General features: G+C 41.3%; 1 protein-coding gene across 2 annotated transcripts in view; it reads right to left on the bottom strand.

Annotated features, from left to right (window-relative positions):
- Nucleotides 1–23,056, bottom strand: part of LOC117381322 (cell adhesion molecule DSCAML1-like) — a 41,076-nt gene that overhangs the window by 2,734 nt on the left and 15,286 nt on the right. Inside the window, exons 4-32 of one of the 2 annotated variants that reach the window (XM_033978272.2) lie at nt 15,531–15,677; nt 15,178–15,456; nt 13,842–14,117; nt 13,193–13,489; nt 12,474–12,746; nt 11,610–11,894; nt 11,410–11,529; nt 11,148–11,324; nt 10,418–10,617; nt 9,829–9,925; nt 9,586–9,714; nt 9,348–9,515; nt 9,180–9,250; nt 8,789–9,029; nt 7,872–8,057; nt 7,413–7,568; nt 5,432–5,571; nt 3,771–3,924; nt 3,189–3,306; nt 2,869–3,032; nt 2,682–2,780; nt 2,187–2,375; nt 1,593–1,880; nt 1,364–1,519; nt 1,244–1,274; nt 1,047–1,165; nt 824–976; nt 548–748; nt 151–459 (exon numbers count right to left, since the gene is read on the bottom strand). In XM_033978272.2, the coding sequence (XP_033834163.1) occupies nt 151–459; nt 548–748; nt 824–976; nt 1,047–1,165; nt 1,244–1,274; nt 1,364–1,519; nt 1,593–1,880; nt 2,187–2,375; nt 2,682–2,780; nt 2,869–3,032; nt 3,189–3,306; nt 3,771–3,924; nt 5,432–5,571; nt 7,413–7,568; nt 7,872–8,057; nt 8,789–9,029; nt 9,180–9,250; nt 9,348–9,515; nt 9,586–9,714; nt 9,829–9,925; nt 10,418–10,617; nt 11,148–11,324; nt 11,410–11,529; nt 11,610–11,894; nt 12,474–12,746; nt 13,193–13,489; nt 13,842–14,117; nt 15,178–15,456; nt 15,531–15,677 (5,223 nt within the window). The remainder of the gene's footprint in view (nt 1–150; nt 460–547; nt 749–823; nt 977–1,046; nt 1,166–1,243; nt 1,275–1,363; nt 1,520–1,592; nt 1,881–2,186; nt 2,376–2,681; nt 2,781–2,868; nt 3,033–3,188; nt 3,307–3,770; nt 3,925–5,431; nt 5,572–7,412; nt 7,569–7,871; nt 8,058–8,788; nt 9,030–9,179; nt 9,251–9,347; nt 9,516–9,585; nt 9,715–9,828; nt 9,926–10,417; nt 10,618–11,147; nt 11,325–11,409; nt 11,530–11,609; nt 11,895–12,473; nt 12,747–13,192; nt 13,490–13,841; nt 14,118–15,177; nt 15,457–15,530; nt 15,678–23,056) is intronic. The other variant, XM_033978273.2, reaches the window with a different exon arrangement.

Here is a 23,056-nt window from a genome sequence, read left to right as displayed (position 1 = left end):
CTGTTTGTGTTGTGTTTGTGTGTAAACTGTAAAAAGTAGACAGAGGGATAAAACAGATAATTTTGCACACAAAAATTGGCCTGTACTTAACATGGAGTAAAATGTCTATTTCACAACATAAATATGCACAAATAGCATATTTATACTCACTTTTGGCGCGGTGTGGGATAGGTACAGCCACATTCTTGCCACGGTCATAATCCTGTGGTTTGGGAGGTGAGGCAGTGAAGCGGCAGATGCCCGGCTCTGACGGAGTGCTCAGAGAAGTCATACTATCTGCCGGGTCATTGGTGCCAGTGGTCATTTGATCAGATGAACTATCAGATATGAAGCACTCTGTGATGGTGAACTTGGCGTGCTGCAGGTGCTCCTCCAGCTTGGCATGTTCATACGCTCTGGCCAGCTCCTCATACGTGGAGGAGGCGCTCTCTGTTGAAACCATGCTGTTACGACCTTTATCTGAAAAATTAAAGCCAGTTCCAGTTCAGTTCAGAAATATTTAATAGTTACATTGGTTGATCATAGCGTTTTCAAGTAACGTATTTACCTGTATCTTGAGAAAGGCTGGCACTGTAGCTGTCACTCTCTGTGGCAGTGATGCCACGTGAACCCATAGTCCTCCAGTCAGAGGTCAAAGTCCGTGCTGATGCTGTGGACTGGGTCTGGCTTGGTCGACTCAGAGTCCATTGACTTGAATATCTGTTTCTGGAGCTGTGGGCGGACTTGATACTTTTCCTGGACACTGGGTCTGACAAAACACATGCATCATATTTAGACAATGATGATATAAATGTCCCCAGGAGCAATATATATTGTAACTCACTTGTTCCCGGGCGGATGTCGGACATGTCAATAAGTGGTCCTGAGTTTTGAATGAGAGCCTGGTGGTGCAGTGAGACGCCAGTGCAGAAGTTCTGTGGGTTCACTGACTGACTGAACTCAGTGTCTGTTACTGGCACAGCTGCTTTGTCTTCTCCTGAACAAAAACACACCCACTATCATAGTGTCCTGGCACATAAGATTAGTATATCTTCCCTTACACTTACCAATCTGTTTGATGCCCTCTTTGTCTTCTATAAGAAGCTGAACCCGAGGGATGTCTATGTGGAGGCGAGGCCCCTGGGGAGGGCCCTTTACAGGGGTGTCTATGGTGCGATTGTTTTTACTATTAAAAAAAGACAAGAATAAGGCTCACAGAATCCAATTGAAATCTATTCTAACAAACCACACTAATGATTTTTACCTGATAAGCATCTCCGCAAGACTTTTAGCATCTAGAAAGAACATGAATTTTAAAGTGAGATTAAATCAAGAGATGATTGTCATCCATTAAACTGGTTTCTAAAACTTTGTGTGGTCTCACCTCTTAGTCGTTTTAATCTCTTTTCCTTTCTTTTCTTTCGAATAATAAAAAGCAGAGCCACACCCACAGTGACCAGGATGACAGGAGAGCCAATGGAGAAGAGTTTTTTCACATCGTCTCCTTCTCCACGAGCAGATTTAATGGGAGGGATGGTACCTGACAAAACAAACAGGAGTTTAAAATCACCATTGCCTTGTCACATTAGTTGTACTATTGTAGTTCCACTTACTCCCATCATAGTCGGTAGTGGCAAACTGTGAAGTCTGATTGCCACAGCCAGCACTGTTGCAGGCCTTCATCTTCAGCTCATACCATGTGGCCTCTCGCAGCTCGCTGAGGAACAGCTGAGATGTGGAGTTTGCTTTGAGACTCTGCCAGGCCCAGGTGCCTTTAGGCCTGAAGTCTAGCAGGAGGTCAGTGATGGGACATCCGCCACTGGTCCAGCCCTGCAGATTGAGCCCTGCGTGTGTAGAGTTGATGTGTGTGAGCAGAGGCTGGTCCTTGTTGAAAACAGGCTCTGCAAAGATAAAGGAAACATGAACAAGACCAAACGATGTTTAATGCAGGGTTTTCGTTAATTAACCGCCCAACAACAACCTATGCCGGGGGCAAAAAGAACATTTGTATTCTGTTGGTTCGTACATTGTGTATAGTTCCACTTTTTACTTATATTGTGTGGCTGATAATGGTTGAATAATGTGTTAGATCACATTACACTCCACTTAAAAGACAACATGTGATAGATTATCCTAAACCAAAGAAATAATAATATTTCATGTTTCATGTTTATAAAGCTGTTCTTATCTGCTTTATGAGCACTTACCCCTCCCATGAGTTTTAGCTTCAATGATTTCACTGATGCGCCCTGAGCCCACACTGTTCTTGGCCGCCAGCTTGACCTTGTACCAGGTTCCACAGCGGAGATTGTCGAGTCTGAAAGATCTCTCACTGGAGCTGATGAACACATCTCTCCACTCCTCTGTGTTATCCACTGAGTACTGCAGCACAAAACCTGCAAATGCATACAAGCTCTCATTGTCAGAAAGATTTCAGGAAAAATCAGGAATGCAGTGGACTACAACTGCAGCTGCTTAACTGGCCACCAGGTGGTGACATAAAGATAAAATTGATAAGGAGTTAATTCAAGTCTACCTAGAGACAACTGAGTTTAACCTTAGATTGTTTTTATTATTACAAAAGAACATTTTGTTTTAATGATTGATGAATAATAGTCAAAATGATCTACTCTCAGGAGTATCTAGACTCAAAAGAAAAGAACAGTCAGTTCAAACATAGTAAATAAATGCATTTAGCACACCTCTGATAGAACTTCCTCCGTTGTCCCCTGGTATCCATGTAAGAGTGATGGAGGAGGTGGAAGTAGTGGACACAGTCAGGCGAGGTTGGTCAGGAGGAACTAAAAAACAAACCCAAATCATCACCATTAGCCTTCTTATTTACATACAGCAATGTAAACATATGCATCTCTCAATCTTATCTCATACCTTGAACCACTAGATTGACAATAATGGTGTCAAAGCCCAGTGTGTTAGTAGCTGTACAGGTGTAGTACCCAGAGTCCTCTGCTTTGACTGAACGTAAAACCAATGTCCCATTTGATAGAATCTGTCTCTGGCTGTCGGCTGTCAATGGGATGGCAGAGTTATCACTGTATGGAAAGATGCACATGTTATTATTTCTCATGTGACACAAACCCCATTCTTCTGTTATTCATTCATTCATTTCAGCTTCTTGTTATATGTGACATTTCTAAATTGTTAAATGCAATGAAAATGCTCCTTGTTTTTCTTAATTGGAAACTCGCCTGTCTTTGGTCCATTTTATTGTTGGGGTTGGTTCTCCTACTGAGCTACAGGGCAGACGCACTTCCTTCATCCAAGGTGTGGTCACTGTGCCACCAAAGGACAGGATTTTGGCTGGAACTAAACATCAAAAAATAACATTTTAATATAACGTTATTGATAGCAACCATTTTTTGTAAGTGTTTTACTGTTTTCAAATTGGGCTATTCATTGTGACAAGAGCCTTCCCTGTGTTGTGTAAGTAAAAGCTAGTGAATTAGTTTTAACCCTGCCCCTCCCCTGGCCTCATGGATTGAGTCAGTCTTTTCTCCATAGATTCTCCTCTTTATTGATTCTTGCCGGCTATTGTACTCCCTAAGGGTCAGTTTACTAGATAGGCCCTGTTCATCACCACATAATTAACAACAGCGTTTCTTTCTACTCAATCAATACTGGAACTGTCAGTCAATATAAGTCTACCCTGGAAAGTGAAAGAGGCAAGCATCGTGCTGTTGTCATTTTTACAGCCATATTTGTAACATCATAACCTTTATAGGAATCGCTTTAACCTTCTCATGCTTTACACACTTGCCCGGGGGACCTACCTTTCCCAGCAGGCTCCACGGTGACCTTTGAGCTGATGTTTCCGCGGCCGGCAGTTGTCACGGCGGCAGCCCAGATGTGGTATTGTTTACCACGGGAGAGGTGCGTGATACGGTAGAAGAGCATCTCAGGATTGGCCTCGTACTCACTGGGTGCCTGGGACAGAGGGCATGCACCATTATGTTAAAACGAAGGAAATATCTCCATATCTGGATATGGTCATAATTTGATTTGATAACTTAATTTCAAACACTTATTTTTTATGCATAATGAATCATAATGAAATATGGAGAATAATTAAGAAATATATCAAGACATTTCAGTATGTTGGAAGGAGTAGGAAGAAGTTGTAAGTTTTTTAATCCTAACCCTGGCAAAATTCCTATGCACTTTTATGTAGTAGATATCATCAGTCACATATAAAGTTAAGATATTTACAAGTAATAATAGCTCAGCAAGACAGTAGTGTAAATATAACACACACAAAATGATAGCATACAGTTAATGAGGATTTGTCCTCATATACATACACAGTATATCTTATATAGTATGATTTAACAACTGTCCACCTTTTACACAAAGACAAATATATGTTTGCAAATCTGTCTCTCTGTGTTAACATTGATTTGTAAAATTAAATACGTAAAGTATATACATACATATATATAGTGTAACTGTATAATATAGGTGTCAAGTTACCAGTAATTTCTTCATAAATCACACTATTATAATAGCAATAAAATAAAAAGCTCTGCCCTAAACAAAATTTGTGAACATGAAAGCTTGTAAAACAAACTAAAACACAATTTGGGGCTACGGCTCTGGCATAAATGAGATGTAGATTCTTTCACTACCTGAGGCACACTATAGCGCTGTTTTCTCTCAAGTCAGTGCCTCTGTTTCCTTAATGTGTTCATATCACATTGTTCATCCCAGCTCCCTCTATCCTTCTCTGTCTAGCTCAGTGGAGAGGAGCGGATGGAGGGATGAGGAGACGAAAGAGGGAGAGGAAGGGTGCGCTGAGACATTCCTATATCATGGCCATGGTGTGCTGAGATGTTGTGGTGATCCGTGAGTGATATTTGAGGGTAATAAAAAGATGAACAAAAGCACTCGATCCCCTGCTCTGTCTCTCCCCTCTCTTCCCTCTCTCCCCTCTGTCCCCCAGCCTCTCCCGGCTGCTAATGGCGTGTCTGTTCCCCCTCCTCTCTGTGGCCGGGCTCATTTACATGGCACTCATGCACACACACGGAGGAGGATTTGTGAAAAATAAGTGAGATTTAGGCTCATATCAGACTTCAGGAGGTGCTTATGTTTGTGTGCACATGATCTAACCTCAACCTGAAACATGGCTCGTACAGTAGACGTATAAATAGAAAATGTTCAATTGTGATGCCTCCAAAAGTGTCTGTGTGCTTTGGATGCGGCAGTGTGCATGTGTGAGCTTGTTCGCTGCTTCATTTGCATATCTACGTCTCATCACGTTGCCAAGACAACCTCATCTGTTCATCTGGAAGGGCAGGAAATAAAATGGTGGTGCAAACATGGTGATAGAGATACGAGCAAAGATAGCTTAGGTTTAATGAGTAATGCTGGTTACAAATCAATTATTTCATCAAATTCCTCTTCACTGCTGAGATGCTACTACATAAAACAGACTCACCGGCTGCCCTGAGCCAGGGCTGGAGCAGTAGATGGTGTACTTGCGGATAACACCATTTGGTTTGAGAGGTGGTAACCAGGAAACAACCACACTGTTAGGTGAGGCAGGGACCGCTTTGATGCCAGCTGGTGGACCAGGGACTAGAGAAAAAGAGGTGGACATTGTAGTTTGTGGCATTAAAGGTTGTAAATGATGCAGTATTCAGGCAATTTATCTAGTTTTGTACAGTAGTTTTGTACACCTTAGCATTGGTATTTTACATAATACAGTTTTAAATGACAGAAAGCTTAAGCACTCATTTCCGTGCCCCAAAAAACATTTACCATTTGCCAGGGAGTGCGAGGCAATTTGAGCCCGGTAAAGAAAGATGTATGGACTTTAAACACAGACTGACACTACATCAATTATCACATAATGACATCACAACCTGGAATGGCAGAATGCCAAAATTTGCAGGATTACACAAGAATACATGAATGAAACCATACACTACTGTGGGTATGCCTTTGCTATAATAAAAGGCTGGACAGTAGATTTAGCATCATTAGGGACTTTAAGCATTATGCACACACTGGGCATTGGTCCCTATTAAAATAAGCAAGATCTGCCAGTCTTATCCTTCTCTAAGCGGCTCTAGGACTTGGAGGAACTCCCTTTCAAAGGACAGTGACATATGTTCATTTAGACAGTGGTCAGCAGTTCTGACTCTGTGACACCCAGCACTCTTAAGTCTCACAAACAGATTAGATGGTGTCTGATCCGCTGTTGGCCACTTGAGCCGACACTGGACACTACTTAATGCTCTTAATAGGGGTAATCAAGCCAAAGGAACAAGAGATGTTTAAATGGGTGAGACATTTTACAATAAACACATCAAGAGGCAGGATTTACTGAAACTGTGAACAATGATGCTTTTGTGGCAGCAGCCTCACAGTCTTACAGTGTGGGGTTAACACTGTCAGGTCTATTCAATGCCCTCCATAAATATGAGTCCCTCTTGACAATGGGTCTCCTTTGGGCTCTACTGAGGGAGGCAGAACAAGACTGGATCCTCTAAATCTTTATAGTGAGGCCTTCATCCAGTCAGTCAGCCTGTTCATCCCCTGTGCAGCTTACTACACAAGTAGGGATAACAGAAGTCAAAGTTAAGAACAGAGGGCTCAAACCAGGGAGGTGTAGATAGGAGAATGGAAGATGGTACATTTCCTTTGGGGAGTGATGATGAGGCCAAAGGGGAGGGGTACAGAGGCAGCCATCATTATCATAACGGGATGTCCATGTCAGAAGAGGAGTAGCAGAGGGAGGGGAAGCTAAGTCCCATCTGGTGCCCAAAAGCTGCCCAGACCCAAGATTACAGACCAGCATTGTGAGTTACTGTAATACTAGAGTCACAAGACAAACCTTTAAACAGATATCAGGTTTTACATTATAACTAATACAATAGATATATTACAATACATTATACTTATCAGACTTAAAAATCTTAATAATAGGTATACAGAGCATGGTTAATGATTTGTAAAATTCTTCAAATGTATTATTTCCTCTATTGTTATTGTTCTACCTATCGTTCCATCTTTAACCCTGAGGCCCCTCCTCTTTCCACTTCACAAAGAGACATGGATCTTGCTGTAATCCTGCCTCCAATGGTGTAAGCACAAAATTAATTCTCTCTAATCCAAGAGGAGTTAATCCCCATGCCTATGGCAAGGGGTCTGGTAGAGGGGATGCAGTCTGACTGATGGCTGGCTGACTTCGGCCCTCCCTCAGCCCTGAGCCATGCACCCAAAGCCTCTTAATTCTCATTAGGAGTGCTAATGGAGCTTCCAAGCATAAATGAGCTTTTGTCATGGGTTTGAGATACAACCAAGCTCCGTATTTTGATGTATCCCTCTCACCTCTCCCTTCTCTTACTCTTCCCATGCAAAGCAAAAAGAGATTCTCTTGAACCCATGGCTTGAATATATATGAATATCCTTACGGTCTTCTCGGGTTTGGATGTAGAGTACGTTGCTACGGACCCCATCTCCGGCCTGCGTGTAGGCCAGAACCTGGACGCTGTAGTTGGTGAACTTCTCCAGCCCTCTGAGCTCCACCTGCTCCCGAGTCGTAGTGATATTCTGCATCTCTCCCCACTCTGACATCAAAGTGCACTGATTAGATCAACATTAAGAATAACTTTTATCTAACATTAGCTCAATATTAGTGCTTAGCTGTTTTATTTATTTATTGTAGAAAATAATCCATCTAAAAAAATAACAAACATGCAAAGGACTATTTGCTTCTGTACTGAATTCATAATTAATCTACACACAAACAGGGGCAGATTCTGGTGATGTCAATGAAAACAACTGACACACAAAACCAGCGCACAACATGGACAAGAATGTGTTTGGATGGGCAGGTTAGTGAAGTTTAGAATGAGATAGGTGATAATTACTCTGCATTGGCCACTGGGCTTGGCCCCCACAGCACCCACCTCCGTCAGGGAAGAGGGACCAGAACACAACGCGGTAGCCTTTCAGCACACCGTGCAGCGTCAGCCGTGGAGGCTCCGCCCATGTGATCACCGCCTCGTCCGATGTCACAGAGATGGCCCGCACATTTTGAGGGGGCTCACTGGGCACTAGAGAAAGAAAACAGAGTCAAGTAAACATAACCAAAGTTAACAAGACTGATGCAGAGATTAATTAATTAATTATTTTGTTTGTGCAGTGATCATTGATTAGATTCTTATGTGATATGAACTGAGAGGGTCGAAAATATTCCTCAGCCTACTTGGTCTGATCAACAAGTAATAATCATAATAATGTATGGATATAAAATAGTGTGTGTAGTATTATTAGATCTGAGCCAGCTACAGCTGTGAACAGTATAAGAGCCACACCACAAAGGGTTAAATGTAGATGAAGTGGGTGGGGTGAGCTGCATTAGGGAGAATAAAACCTCACAGTACAATGCTCATCTCTGGTATTCTGAGATGTGAATCTAGTATTTTTGTTATCATGATGACCATGTCAATCATGAATTACTGTCCACTTTGATAAAATACAAGTAAAAAAACGCGTGTTGTGTAAAAAGATAGGAGACCCACATAAAGGCAGAGATAAGGCTGTGTAATAGGATGACAGATAAAGGAAGCAGAGGCGGAGTGGGCAGACATTTATAGAGTAACATGCTCCTCTTGCTCTACCAGCCTAATGAGGGCACTAATTAAAGAAGATAGAATAATGGGGGATGTGCAGCAAATCCATTTCTAACATGTCGTCTCTTGATTCAATTGTGTATAAGATAAGATAACCATTATTTATTTTCACTATAAAGAGCTTTTACATTATTAACTTGTTTCTTTCTTACCATCTTCGAGAGTTGTTGCATTGATCTCTGTACTGGAAGGACCGGTGCCTGCACGGTTGAAAGCCTGGACCACCACCCCATACTGGGCAAACTTTTTTAGATTGTCCAGTGTATACACTTCACTGTCTCCTGTGGCTTTCATCTCCACAATACTGTACTGGCCATTGCTCCCAGGACCATTTTCTCTGTAACCAATCTGATAGCCACGGATCACACCATTCTGCAACTCCTTTTTTGGAGCCTGGAGTAACAATACAACAGCTCAGTATTATAATTGAAAAACTGGTTAAAAATGAAAGAAAGGAAGGATAACGTGAATCAAGTGTGTATAGAATCAATCCTTTTAAATGAATGTAATATCAAAATGAAACTATAAAAGTTAAATATGTACCTTCCATGTGACTCGTATGCTCTGAGACGTCATTGGTTGGAGGATAACTTCCATTGGTGGCCCATCAGGTGCTGATAAAATACATAATACATTAAATACACATTAAAATAGTTTTATAGTAAAAATAATAAGGCCCTCATGTGAAAGATGGTTGAAAAGTGAACGCACGTGCTTCCTCGGTGCTGATGGTAAGCTCCTTGCTGGGAAGGCTGCGGCCAATCTTGTTGTAAGAGTACATCCGGATGCTGTACACACATGCTGGGTGCAGCTCTACGATGTTGGCCTGGTTGTTGGTGGGTGAAATGTTTCTTGTTGTGTACATGTGATCCCAGGAATCTGTGAAATAGAGACAATTTTAAGATATGTCACTGGGTCATATATAAGATTGTGCAAAGGTCTGGCCTACCTGATTTGTTCTTGTATTCAATGTCGTAGCTGGTGATGATGCTGTTCCCATCAAACCTCTGGATCCACCGCAGATTCATGCTCCTGTCTTTGACCTCACGGACTTCGAGTTCAGGGGGATCTGGAGGTTCTGTTAGGAAGTGAGGATAGACAAATGAAATAACAATTAAGAATTCTTTAAATGAATTAATTCTGATACATTTTTAAATGTATACTGTACAACCAGGGATGTCTATGGATGTACCTTGAACAGTAAGTTGGATGAGGCCACGGCCCTCTCCATAGGAGTTAATGGCATGGCAAGAAAAGAAAACAGAATCTCCTCGCTCTGCTGGATTCAGCTGTGACAATACAAAAGGAGAGTTAGATTGATCATTTACATGGGCAGTCAAACAGATCAGTTACAGATCATTGCTTATAGAATTTACAAAAATGTTTTAAAGCTAATATCATGATATAAGTTTAGTTGAGTTTATTTGTTTATTTATCAGGGACAATGCACATAAAACATTTACCTACACAAAGAGGTAATGTTTGTGCCAGGTTATAGCAAAATTGCAGCTTTTAAGTTTCACTTGCTGTCCTTGGACAGGCTGATGTCATAAATGGCATACATGCCAACAAAATAGAACATATGCCAATAAAATACAACGTATATTAATAAGTAAGTAAGGTTTGTTTGGTTAAAAGTATATAATATGTTGAATGATGAATGATGATGGAAATGTTAAAATACAAATAGTGAGCATAGTAAATGCTTGTCATATTAGTGAGTGCATATTAATATAATTAGGTCAGTTTACTTCTGCATTATGTTTTATTCTATGTCTGACCTTTAGAGTAGAAATTACTTCGTCCCCCTTCTTGTTGATGGTGATGGAGTAGCGAGGATTCCTCTCAGCATCAATGACAGTGTCTCCTCTCTCCCAGCGGATGATTATAGGTTGCTCACCTCGTGCTGTGCAGTTGAGCTCTTTTGTTTGGCCTTTCCGTGCCATGGTGGTGTTTGGGTGGCTTGTGATCATGGCAGGAACTGAGTAGAAGCGCACACACATGTCACTGTGACGAATCGCATTATAAGGAGTAATGAGACGAGGGAACAGGGATGTGATATTAGAAATCGAGGATACATTACAGATGTATAGACATCTCTATCTCTTCCCTTGGCCCTACATTTTCATTTCACGCTTCAAGCCCCACTAGGCCTCTGCCTGATTCCTCATCCACCGTCTTCTTCTCTGTTTTCCGTCTATCTCACTTTTTTACTTGCACATAGATTATTGATTTGAGGGGTTCCTGTGGTTTTGTTTTCATAACTAATTCATCAGGTCTTTCACAAGCAAACATTCAGGAACATGCAGACAGGCAGCCGGAACATATCAATCAATACAACAGTCAAGGTTTGGTTAGGTTCATACAGGCCTCAGGGTAGGAGTGCACTTTACTGGAGAGGGACTGATCCTCCCCAAAAGCTATGGCTTAGCTCTGCTCACAATTTTTACAGATGAGAAGAACTGGAGGTGAGAATGTGTTCAAGTCCTAGAGAGACAGAGTGATGCTTACTTTTGACAGTGAGGATCATGCTTTTACTGATGTCCGAGCCAACTCCATTGGAGGCCTGACAGAGGTAGTAGCCGCGGTCCTCCTCCAGAACATGGCGGATGAGCAGAGAGCCATTAGACATGATCTGAATACGGCCTGTTAGAGGCACTGGGTGATACTGCTGTGGGTTTCCCAGACCTATTCAGAAACAACAAAAATCTCAACAAACTTTTTAGCCTAAAGAAACTTTCAAAAGATTTCTCAAACATGGTTTATGTTTTACCTTTAGCATGTTTCCACATGACTTTTGGAGGAGGGTAACCTTCTACAGAGCAGTTAAGGACACCTGCCTTCCCATAGATACAGTCCTGGTTGTTGGGTTGTACCACAAATCGTGGTGGTACTAAAATATGAATGTATTATAATGAAATTCACCATTTATAATTTTAATGAATCTTCCGTTATTTATTATTATTCACTCACCAGTAACTATCAACTGTCTCTCCCAGCTGACAGTGGCAGCAGCATTGCTGGCAATGCAGGTGTAGTTTCCGTTGTGCTTTAATGTCACCTTAGAGATTTGTAATGAGCTCATGAATTCTTTGGTCTCTATTGCGACTCCGGAGGCGGAGCCTGGGATTATGAGCTGGCCATCTTTGTGCCATGTGATGCGTATGGGCATGTCCCCAGATGACACCACGCAGGCAATATATATAAGCTTTCCCACGGAGGTAGAGGGGATGTCAAAAGGTTGGATGAGTGGTGGTACTGTGGAAGAAGTCGGAGTGAGAATAACAGTCACCATAAGACAGAGAGGAGGAGAGCACAGGCAAGTCAAGCTCTGCTGTGGAAAAGAGAAGGTCATTGGCCGCTGGGCCCCTCTTCTCTGCCCCCCTCAGCCCCATCCTGCTGCCCATAATAGCCGCTCTGGTTAGAGTCCAATTGGCAGAAGGAAGTCAGTCCGTTGCCATAGTAATGGAGGTTGGGGTGGGGGTACTACAGCTGAGACATCTGGGGGATTTAATCTAGGCTTCATTATTATTCATCTAATTAAATCAGAGACACACTCACACCCAGGCACACACACTTAAACACCTTTGCAGCTGCCCCGCTCCACCATTATTACCCCACTCACAGACACAACAACACACCAATACACACTGCAGCATATATTTGACCAGCAATTAAGGCATAACTCTATCAGCAATATTTAACACCACTTTGGAAAAGCTCTATCTATATGCACACCACATGGTTTACAAAAGGTAACACAGTGCCATATCTCATTCAAAACGTTACAACATAATCACTAGTACTCCACAATGACTCTTCATACATAATACATACCTTTGACAGTGACATGAACAGTCTGGTTGATTGACACTTGGGGCTGGATCAGAACACTACACAAGTAGGTGCCCTCATCGGCACCCTTCTGTACGTCTGTCAAACGCAGGGTGCCATTCTCAAATATGACTTGGCGATGATTATCAGGCAGCTGCATGCCGTCTTTAAGCCACTTGATGGAGTAATAGGGGTAGCCAATCACACGGCATGTGATATAGGTGTTTCTGCCAGCCACTGCTGTGATGTCCCGCATAGGTCTGATTCGGGGCGGACCTGAGGACAGGGGGAGGAGCGGGGGGTGGACGGACGGAGAGGTAGGAGATGAGGTGGGCCAAAGGTCAGAGGTCATGGCAGGAGTAGCAGAACAGAAGGAGGTGATGCAGGTTGGGATAGAGTGATTGGGTCAAGTTGAAAAATGGAGAGGGAGGTTAGTTAAGCTCCATACAATTTGATGAGGATCAATGTTTTTTATACATTATTTTTAATGTGTTTATTTCTACCGCACTGTTTAACTTTGCTGGGCCCAATGACAAATATTTGTTTTCATTAAAGCTTCACACAAAACAAAAAAAAGTCAACAAAAAGGTTCCCAATAGAAGCATATGTTTACCGTCACTACAATACAAAATCTATGTAGGCTCAATTGCTTTAAACTATCTGCTGTGTTTTTGTATGTAGTCAGGTGTGAAGTGCGTTTATATTGAAAAACAGACAGGCACCTCTTACGTTTATGCGCGCTTGGTACTCTGCGCTACCCGCCGAGTTGCGTGCAACGCAGCGATATACTCCTCCATCTCGAATGAGCGGGCTGCTGACGTTCACATGAGACACAGTCAGGCCGTCCGAGAGCGTGTACTGGCTGGTCTTATAGGTGGAGTCTCGCACTACGGGCTCATCGTCCAAAGTCCAGGTGATGGAGGGCGGAGGAGCTCCTTTTGCACTGCACATGAGGGAGAAAGGCTCGCCAGGGTTGACCACACGCTCACTGAAGGAAGACACAATACGAGGAGTTCCATCTAAATGGTCAAAAGAACAGAAAGTTATAAACAGAATCTGTTTATATTCTTCATACTTGACATTTAGCAGTGATTGGAGAACTGATCAGTTATTGTGGACACAATTTCCAAAGTGGCTGATATCACACCTGAACATTTTATTTCACCCAAATATTCAATTTCAGACAGAACAAGCTGAATGATATAATAACACAACATTATCCTTCAGATTGCAGCAGTCAGCAAAAGCCTTTGTTGACAGGAGATATATTGCTTAACAACATTTCTATCTACCAAAGTCATCAAAGCAGTGTGACAGAATCTAGTTTAGAGCCATGTACAGATGTTGGACACAAACATTTAGTACACGTACCCTCAAGTAAAATAATGGAGAAGTCCTGAGAGGTGTGGCCCTTCCTGGTGGCAAAGCATTGGTACGCCCCGGAGTGTAACTTCTGAGCCGCAGTGATCTGAAGGGTGTCGTTGTGCTGGCCCTGAATGGACATGTGCTGGTCTGGAACAATGGGCTCTGTGTTTCGGTACCAGCTGATGGTGTATTCAGGGGAGCCCTCCACAGTGCAGGTGAAGAAGAGCGTACTACTGATGCCCGTCTTCAAGTTCTTAGGGGACAAGGTCACTCGCAGTGGGTCTGTGGTAAGGAAAGACAGCAAAAATTGACATATTTTTAGATAAAATATAGAGATAGAGTTTTGACTGAACAAAGGTTTGGTAAATTATTATACAAAAAAACACTATTTGTTTCACTGCATTTTACTGTATTTTCCATTCAGTAAATATTACACCGTTATTGGTCAATTTGTTGAATGTTTATGTGGTTGTGTTATTGTATGCTTTAATGTGACAAAACCCAAAAACATTAACCCAAAAGCTCAAAAAAATAATGTAATTTTTGCATGTGTTGCATTGATTATACCAAGCCAAAAAACATTACATATGAATTTAGAGGCCATTATTAGTGTAAGAGAAGGGAGGGAGTAAGGCACAATCAGTGGCAGTGACTCAATCAGTTGGACACGCTCATTAAAAAGCAGCTGGAGATATCTCTTCACATCTCTGTCCATTTCTGTGTGTGAGGCGTGTCTATGTCGTATATGTCTATGTGCAAAATGTCAGTGAGCAATAAGGCAGCTGGTGGTGTGTGCTGGGGGGCATCGCTGCACCTCCCAGTCCCCCCCACCCCACCCTGTCAGAGTCACAGAGTGTGCTGCCATGATGTGCCCACTGGCAAATCCTATGTCTTGCTATCTTCCACTCTGTCTAGCCTTGTAGCGCTTTCTGTTTTACTGAATGGCTCCAACAATCTACATTTATCTCCACCCATTTTTATTATTGTGTTATCAGATGGCAGACAATGTCATTCCTGTAGTGTTTGGATGTGAGATTGCCCCTCCTCTGACCCTCATCTTTATCTTTGTCATCCTCACACTCCTCTCTCTGATGATGAGTGCTGTTGGCAGTAGTGTTAAGGATCCAGTCTGAGTGAATTACTGCCCTGTCTGGGGTTTGGAGGGCTGATATGACAGGGCATCACATGACTCACACACATGTTTGTCAGACTGGAGGTGAAACTTATATGTGTGCCTCAAAGCTCAAGTAAAACAGGAGTTTGACTTCCTGTCTGCCAGCTAGCCTCAACGAGGCGCTGGTGTGGGAGTGTGGCAGCTCATTTCAGTGTATGGTTCACACACCTATAACATGGAGCTGTCCGGACACCTCTTTAGAGCCAAAGCTGTTAGTGACTTCGCAGGCATAGCTGCCACTGTCCTCCTGCCGCAGGTCACTGATGGTCAGCCCGGTCAAACGCCGAGTCCAGCGGGCGTCTGAAGGCAGCGGCCGGCCGTCTTTGAGCCAGCGCACTGTGGGGCTGGGGTAACCTCCTGCTATGCACGGGAGCTCGATGCTCTGGCCCGCATAGACCTCTCCTGCTTGAAAACTGTCCAGGATGGTGGGAGAGGACTCATTGGGGTCTGAAACAATTATGTTAGATTACACATAAGGCTTTAACTCGCTGAATATAATATTATTGTGACTTGATTCTTACCCATAACAGAGAGCCTGGCTCCGTTGCTTTGGCGCGTCTCACCGCTGTACTTGTGTCTGGTAATGCACCTGTAGGTGGAGAGGGCATCCTCCTTCTGAACATCTGAGATGTACAGAGCCCCAAAGGAGGTCAGGGAGAACCTGTTACCTAAAAGACAGAGAGACAATGGAGAACAGTGGAGCACACAATAATGCCAAACAAACATACAGAAAACCAGGATGGTCACTCAGGTACAAATATATTGTGCACATTGCAAAAACATATTGTGTTAAGGACAAACAGCTGCTGAACAGTTGGCACTACCTGAACTCCTAATGTTCTGTCCTAAAACCTGGCAAATCATCAAGGGCTAGAGGACACACAGCGGTCGCTAAGCACCAGCAGACAAAGCAGAGACAGCCTGCACACTGTGCTCAAGTATGGAGTCACTAAATCACTACTGGGGTAAATGCAGTGTGTATGTATGTATATCTATATATATGTGTGGGTGTGTGTGTGGGTGTGTGTGTGTGTGTGTGATGATGATTGATAGACTGCTTTCAAGCACACCTATTTGTTAATTAATGCATTAATAATTTATTTTAAGCCTATGTGTTGACCGGGTCTCCTCAACGTGAATGGGTGCACATTGGTAGCAGTTATGGACTGTGCATGTTTGCATGACCTGAGAACAGACACAGGCTGCAGTTTCACAGCTGCCTTTGTTTGTCCCCAGAATGAAGTCTTACAGGATAATAAGCACTTTAGGACTGCGGCTCCCACAACACCCACCATTCGCCTGTCAAAACACCCTGACACAGGCGGAGAAAGTCAGCTGGGTCTGTCAAAACCACACTTTCAGATTTAAACAACTATTCATCTGATGTGCAGCATTGTATCGAAAATGGTAGTAATTTTGTTCACATCTGATTTCTATAGGTCTTTGGGGACAATGTTTGGACTGCTTTGGCTGTAGCTTGCAGTCAACGAGCAGAGTGGCAGATGGAGTAAAATATTAATTACTAAATCACTGTGCTCCCTCAGCTTTTATTCATGCTGACTTGACTAGATAACGAGAAACAGAGCCAATGTTTCACATCATGTTGCAGCGCAGACGGCTGCAGCAAAACATGCACAAATGCACAATGAGCTGTACAGTTTCTGTTGATAACAACACCGCTTTTAAATGCTATAAACATTCAAGAACCAGCCTCTTATTAATATTATAAATACCTTAATTTCTATAAGAACTTCACTTACATTACTTGCTACACTACATTCACAATGCACAATCTTTACATAGTAACACTCCCATGTATAATTTATTTTCGTATGTCTTTACAGCTAAAGATGATTTTATGAATGATCGCCAGAGTGGTGTTTTGGTGGCTTACACTGTCCCATGAAATGGAGGAGCTAAAGGGCCCTTGTAGCTGAAAAATAGAAGCACTCACAGATCCACAAAAGTCTCCACAGGAACCATTTAGAGGTTCAAGTATTTTTTATCAAATATAAATGCTTTTATAAAGAGTCCTTTCACGCAGAAAGAAGCATTACTCAAAGACGCTCCAGTGCCCTGAGGATTGTAGGATGTTGTTGGGTAATAGTCACATGGAAGTGCATTCAGTTAGTAGGCAGTGTAAACATTGGCATTGCAAAAAAAAAATATATATATATATATCAGGTCTCAATAAAAATAATATTTTTTTTGTTTTGAATCAAATCTTTTTAATTTGCTTTAAAATGTTGCATTGTTTTTATATATTGTTTTTTTTTATAGTTTTCTTTCAACTGTGGCATTTATTGTGCATGATTTTCACATATTGCAAAGGTCTACTTGTGATTCCTGTCTGCATTCTAAAAAGATGCATTTCTCAATAATTAATAGTGCATGGCCTTTACAGACCTCTCTGGAGTAATAAAAGTCTGAGTCATTTATTGGATTTGTGAAACCAACAAACAGTCTTTTGACCAGACTACAAAACCTGTGGCAATGGAGGGAAAAAGGTAAATAAGGAAAATACAGACGTTTAACAAATATGTAAAATAAAGATGTGACACTTGGTCTATAAATAGGGCTTATACTGTAGCCAGTGTGAGTTAGTTGCAGCCTCATTTTCTCACATGCAAATGAAGGCGTCGGCGCACAGATAACGAGGCCCATATTTCCACCTCCTCAGTGGGGCCATTATTTATTGATGTTCTGCATCTTTCCCCCTCCCTCCCTCTCGCTCTCACGCTTTCTTCTTCCTCTCCCTGTTGCTAGGGTCTTCTCACTACCATCCTGTTTAGTTTTCAGCATTAGCAATTATTAAAGCACAGCGTGTTTACAATCAGCAACACTGAGGCATTAAGGTTGTTTGTGGCACTGCGGTGTACAGCGGTGAAAGTGTGTAACCAACGAATGATGGTGGAAAATGAAATTAATGGGAATGTAGCAGCGATGTGAGGGTGCTAAATATAGCCACGAGATGCAAATAGGGTTTATCCAATCACAAATATTTGTCAAAACTCCACTCTCTTCCTGTTTTTAGAGCCTTAACATCAACTCTAATTTGTTCATATTATACAAAACTTTTTTTCTTTAACAACTCAGAACCAAGACAGTTAAAGCCTTAAATAAGACAGTTAAAGTTTTAAATAAATAAATAAATACTTACTAATATATATATATATATATATATATATATATATATATATATATATATATATATATATATATATATATATATATATATATATATATATATATATATATATATATATATATATATATATATATATATATATATATATATATATATATATGTAACAGTATTATCCGAGATAAATCTTGAATTCACTGATTAACATATATAAGAATTCCATGTATTTCACAAATGTCTTGGAAATGTTTAAACTTCAAGGTAAAACTGTTTTCCCTAAATAGACAGGATATTTTGTTGTTTATAGCTGTTTCAATTTGATTGTGATACATTGTGCAGCCCTACCATTTGGTTTAGTGACTAAAACTTAAAAATGTTAAAACTTTTAACATATTGGTGTTCCTGTGAGAGTTTATATTATGAACTAGCAAACAAGCTATTGAATAGGCCTCCCTTCCCCCGGCTGATCTCTGACTGTGATCCCTAGAGGTCCATGCCTTACTCAACTCTGTTTATGGTCAAAGGCAGTGGATCCTTGCCTGGAAGGGCTTTTCCAGTTAAAGGAAGGTTAGTCTATTTCAGTTCTTATTAGACAACCACAAGTAAACATAATGAGCAAGGTAGCACAGGGTCAGGGGTTCAACTCCTCCACAATCAGCAGCAGACAGCAGCTCAGACATGGATGCCTGCAGCGCACAGCATACAGGATCTGACTGAACGGGTTAAGAAGACACGTAAAGAAAAAGGAGAAGCATTTTTAAGTCAGAATAAAAACAAAACTTAAAAGATTTTTTTACACTTTATGTTCATTTGTTTTATTTTAATTTTGCCACTGAGACAGTAATGTTTTACAGTAAATATTTAAGTAAATATATTTAGTAAATATTTAATCATGATACTTACAATAAATAAACATTATTTTCCTAAAATAAATTATATGAATACGTTCAAATATGTATTCAGGCTTAGAAGCTTTCAAGAATAAATAATACACATACAGGTCTGAATATCTACAATTATTGACCTTTTGCATCTGTTTAAAAGTTTAAATACCAATAGTTTTTCAAATTATCCAATAATATTCAGCTAATAAATGTAACAGTCAACAGTAATTAAAAATAGGATCTCTTGTCTTTTGAGTAATCATAATTTTATTATTGGGACTACAGTGGAGACAGAGGGAGAGAAAGAGGGAGAAGCAGATCAAAGAAGTGTGACTGTCACCAAAAAGAGGTTCATTCTGTAGACTATTCTCTGAGCAGCTGCAGGAATATTTGTGCTGCATCCAAAAGCAGATGCAATGAACAGTAGCGAATTTAAAATGGGACAAAACATCCACAATATTGAACAGAAAATATTGTCTTTGTCCAGGATAGTGCTCACAGTTCTATGCTAGTGAGTGACCAATCAGAGAGAGTTGACTTTAAATCAGAACACAAAAGAAGGAGGGAAACAATATGGAGAATAGTCAGTGGTTTTGTTCTGTGCCTCCCACTCAACCTTTATGCAAAAGGGACCAACATTTGTATTCAAAGAGAGCGGCCCCTTCACCTTCCTGATGCTCTCTCCTAGCTCTCTACTGTGTACATTAAAAGCCCAAGTAGAAGCAGGTGTCAGCCAATTAAATATATACACTTCCCTGTCTTTTATTCTGCTGCACACTTACTGAACATCTATGAATGGCGCCCTCTTAACTCCTTTCAATTCGCATTCAAAGCGCGTTTTATTGGCACAAGTGATGTGTTACAACTGATTGTGTGAGAGGAGCCCACCCTAGCACAACCAAACAGCTCAGGCAGAGCCCAGTCGCACCACTGCCACTTGAGGCCTTTCCTGCATGAGCGAAGAATCGGAATCTGGACATTAAAAATGCTCTGTCTCAAGCACTGGCCATTTTTAAAGGCGACAAGATGTGGACAAAGGGGGGAGGGAGTAGGCGAGCGCTCTGTCATGTTTTCATTAAAAAGCCACGCTTCACTGTCTCTTCCTGTTGCCGCCTGCTCCTCTAAACCAATTCTGACTGCTTACCTCATCTTTCAATCATTTCTTGTGTGCTGAATAAAGTGGGGTCTCTGACACAAAGTTGTGGGACCCCGAATAACGATAAGGGGGAGGTATAGTGACAGCAGTCCAGCAGTTTCCACCTCGCTTCTGCCTCGCTGGCTGCTATGTCCCAATTTGCCCTGTGTGACTTTCAACAGTAAACATTGGGGGAGGGGAGCTGATCCAGGGGTGAGTGCGGGTGCCGACTATCACACATTGACGAAGTCGGAGACAGGACGTAACTCTTGGTATGCAAAAGAGCACATCTGTGTAGATATAACTCAACACAAAGCTGCAGTGATGCCACGTTCCAGTCCATAAAGCCGTCCAACACAGACAGGCAGACGAGGCCGCATAAAGCTAAATGGACCATCTCAGATAGAGGGACTGCTGAGGAGATTAAGCATCAGTAGAAACATCAGAGGAAACGAGGGATGGAGGGGAAGAGGGTGGGAGGATGGAGAGCCAGAAGAGGAATGGGGAGAGATGTAGAAATAGGACTCCATTATTCATGACGAGTGTTTCATGTGCTGGGTGACATCTGGGACAGCAGTGATAATGAGAGTCTCAGGAGAGAGAAAACTACATATACACACACAGTAATCGCTGTCCTGATGCACCACAATGAAAGCGCTATTGTGGTCTGAGCACCCACCTCCACTGGACAGCCCAAAAACTCTAAACTATATAAACAATAAACTATCCTGAAGCTTCCACTGGCCGACAGCAGTGGCTGGGATGTATGGTGCATGTCTGCTATCATATGTTTGTGTTTTCTGGGTGAGGCAGTGTACTCCAGCTTAGCCCATGGCCCCAGGCAGTTAGCTGCATTAGCGGCACTGAGTGAGCTGCCTGGTCCCTCCCTATTAGAGCACTGGTGGCAAAGGAGCCACTGACCAGCGCTGAGAGGCCAACACACATATCCACACAAACTGGTATTTAAGTGTGGAAAAGGACCAAATCACCAGCACTAACATTGTTATAATAAATAATATAATACAAACTGAGTAAGTTACAAATAAATAAAAAAAAACAAACATGCACAATAGTTTCTCCAGCTAAGGTAGTCCTGAAGTCCTCACTAAGCCTAAAGATCTAGAGATGGGTCCTCAGGCGCCCACTGTTCCTGACAGGTTTCCACAGCGGCATTGAGGCTCAAATGCAGTGAAATTTTCCAACGAGGACAATTCAGTATACTTTACCTTACCTTAAAAGTAACTGACCGCACTGTTATCATCACAAAAGTTAGCTGATAATAAGATAACAATATCACGCTAAATAGCAGATCATTGCTTGTTTCAAATCACGTTCATTGAGAGGTTTCTTGACAGCGAACTTATCATTAAAGAAAAATGTATTGATATAAATTGATTGATATTGACAAAATTATTGCTTGTTAAAGTAAAGCTTTTTGATTAAATCTTCATCAATAATAAAACAAAAGTACACATAGATCACAAACAAATAACAGCAGCATTTCTGTTCAAATGACAATAAACACCAAAGAGCAAACAAATCGACCAGTGATGGTCAATTTGAAAAACTCTGCTCTCTATATTAATAGCTGATTGACTTCCAGAACATTTATCACAGCAAATTAGGGCTGCAATGATTAATAAATATCATTGGGTCTAGTCAACTATTAAAATAATCCTAATCGTACTTTTCACCCATCATGTGAATAAAATGGCACATCCACCAGATTAACAGAGTTTGGTGTTTCACTCATTTATTCTGCAGAAATCCACGCAGTTTTTCAATCCTCTGTGAAATTTTTCTCCCCTTGTAATCAGCCACATTTGTTTTGATATGGATGGACCATGCATTTCCGTGATTGACTAATTCATCTGTCAATCACGCTCATCTGAACAGACATCTTTGTAAACTATTGAAGAAGTGTGCATTCCAGGCAGACCATTTAGGCCTTCAGTCACCATGTGTACAATAGAAATAATTTCCTTTTGTTTCAACAAAATCAAAAAAATAATCACTGACTAGTGACCGCTATGACCCTACTGCAAATCACACAAATGTATGTATGTAGCTGTTTATTTTCATCCCATGTCCTTCACTTTTCTGCACACTGCAGTCAATCAGGGAGCAAGAGTGTTTGGACAGCTAATAGTATAGATCAATAGGTCTGAATCAGAGGTCGTGTAAGAACATAGCATCAGTAATCCCATCTCGACACTAAATGCAAACAAGGGAAAAAGCTAGTGTATGGACAAATTAAGCAAAGTGTTTTTAGTGAATCAAATTATAAGGTGTATCTAACCAATGCTTTACGAACTGATCTAAAAGTTACTAGCTTTATAATAAATAAAGGGTGGTGTCTTTCTTTAAATGTAATTTCTTAGAAGATCATGCACTAATCTGTTTTTCACTAGCCTAAACAAAGGAGTAGAAACCTTCCAAATCCTATTTAACCCAATCCATGACACATAAAGATCTACTTTTTTCCAAAGCTGTTACTGAGCTTTCACTTTTTTCAATGCTCCAGGTTCAAGACTAAATGTAAAGAACAACTGGCTACTATCAGTTAAAATGATTTATTGATTGTAAGCTTTGATGTTATGATTGATGTGTCATTTGACAATATCCACTATGGCCCACAATAAAGATGAGTAAATTAACAGCTACATGACTACTGTTTTTTTCACTTTCACAATTTGAACTTTGAGAAACTAAAAGAATGAGCTCTTGACTAAGTCAACACGCTGGACACACAGCTGACAAGATTCCCTCTTGTAGATGGGTTCTAGTGTAAACAGTGGTCAGTACCTTTTGACAGTGATGCACTGCCAGGGCCTGTCCTCTCATAGCCTTTAACTGTGGTTGGCACTAATACACTGCATGTGT

Source organism: Periophthalmus magnuspinnatus, chromosome 14, assembly GCF_009829125.3.
Source record: "Periophthalmus magnuspinnatus isolate fPerMag1 chromosome 14, fPerMag1.2.pri, whole genome shotgun sequence".
Classification (NCBI taxonomy): Eukaryota; Metazoa; Chordata; class Actinopteri; order Gobiiformes; family Gobiidae; genus Periophthalmus; species Periophthalmus magnuspinnatus.
The sequence above is the reverse complement of the archived record's forward strand: the minus strand, read 5'-3'. Positions and strand labels throughout refer to the sequence as shown.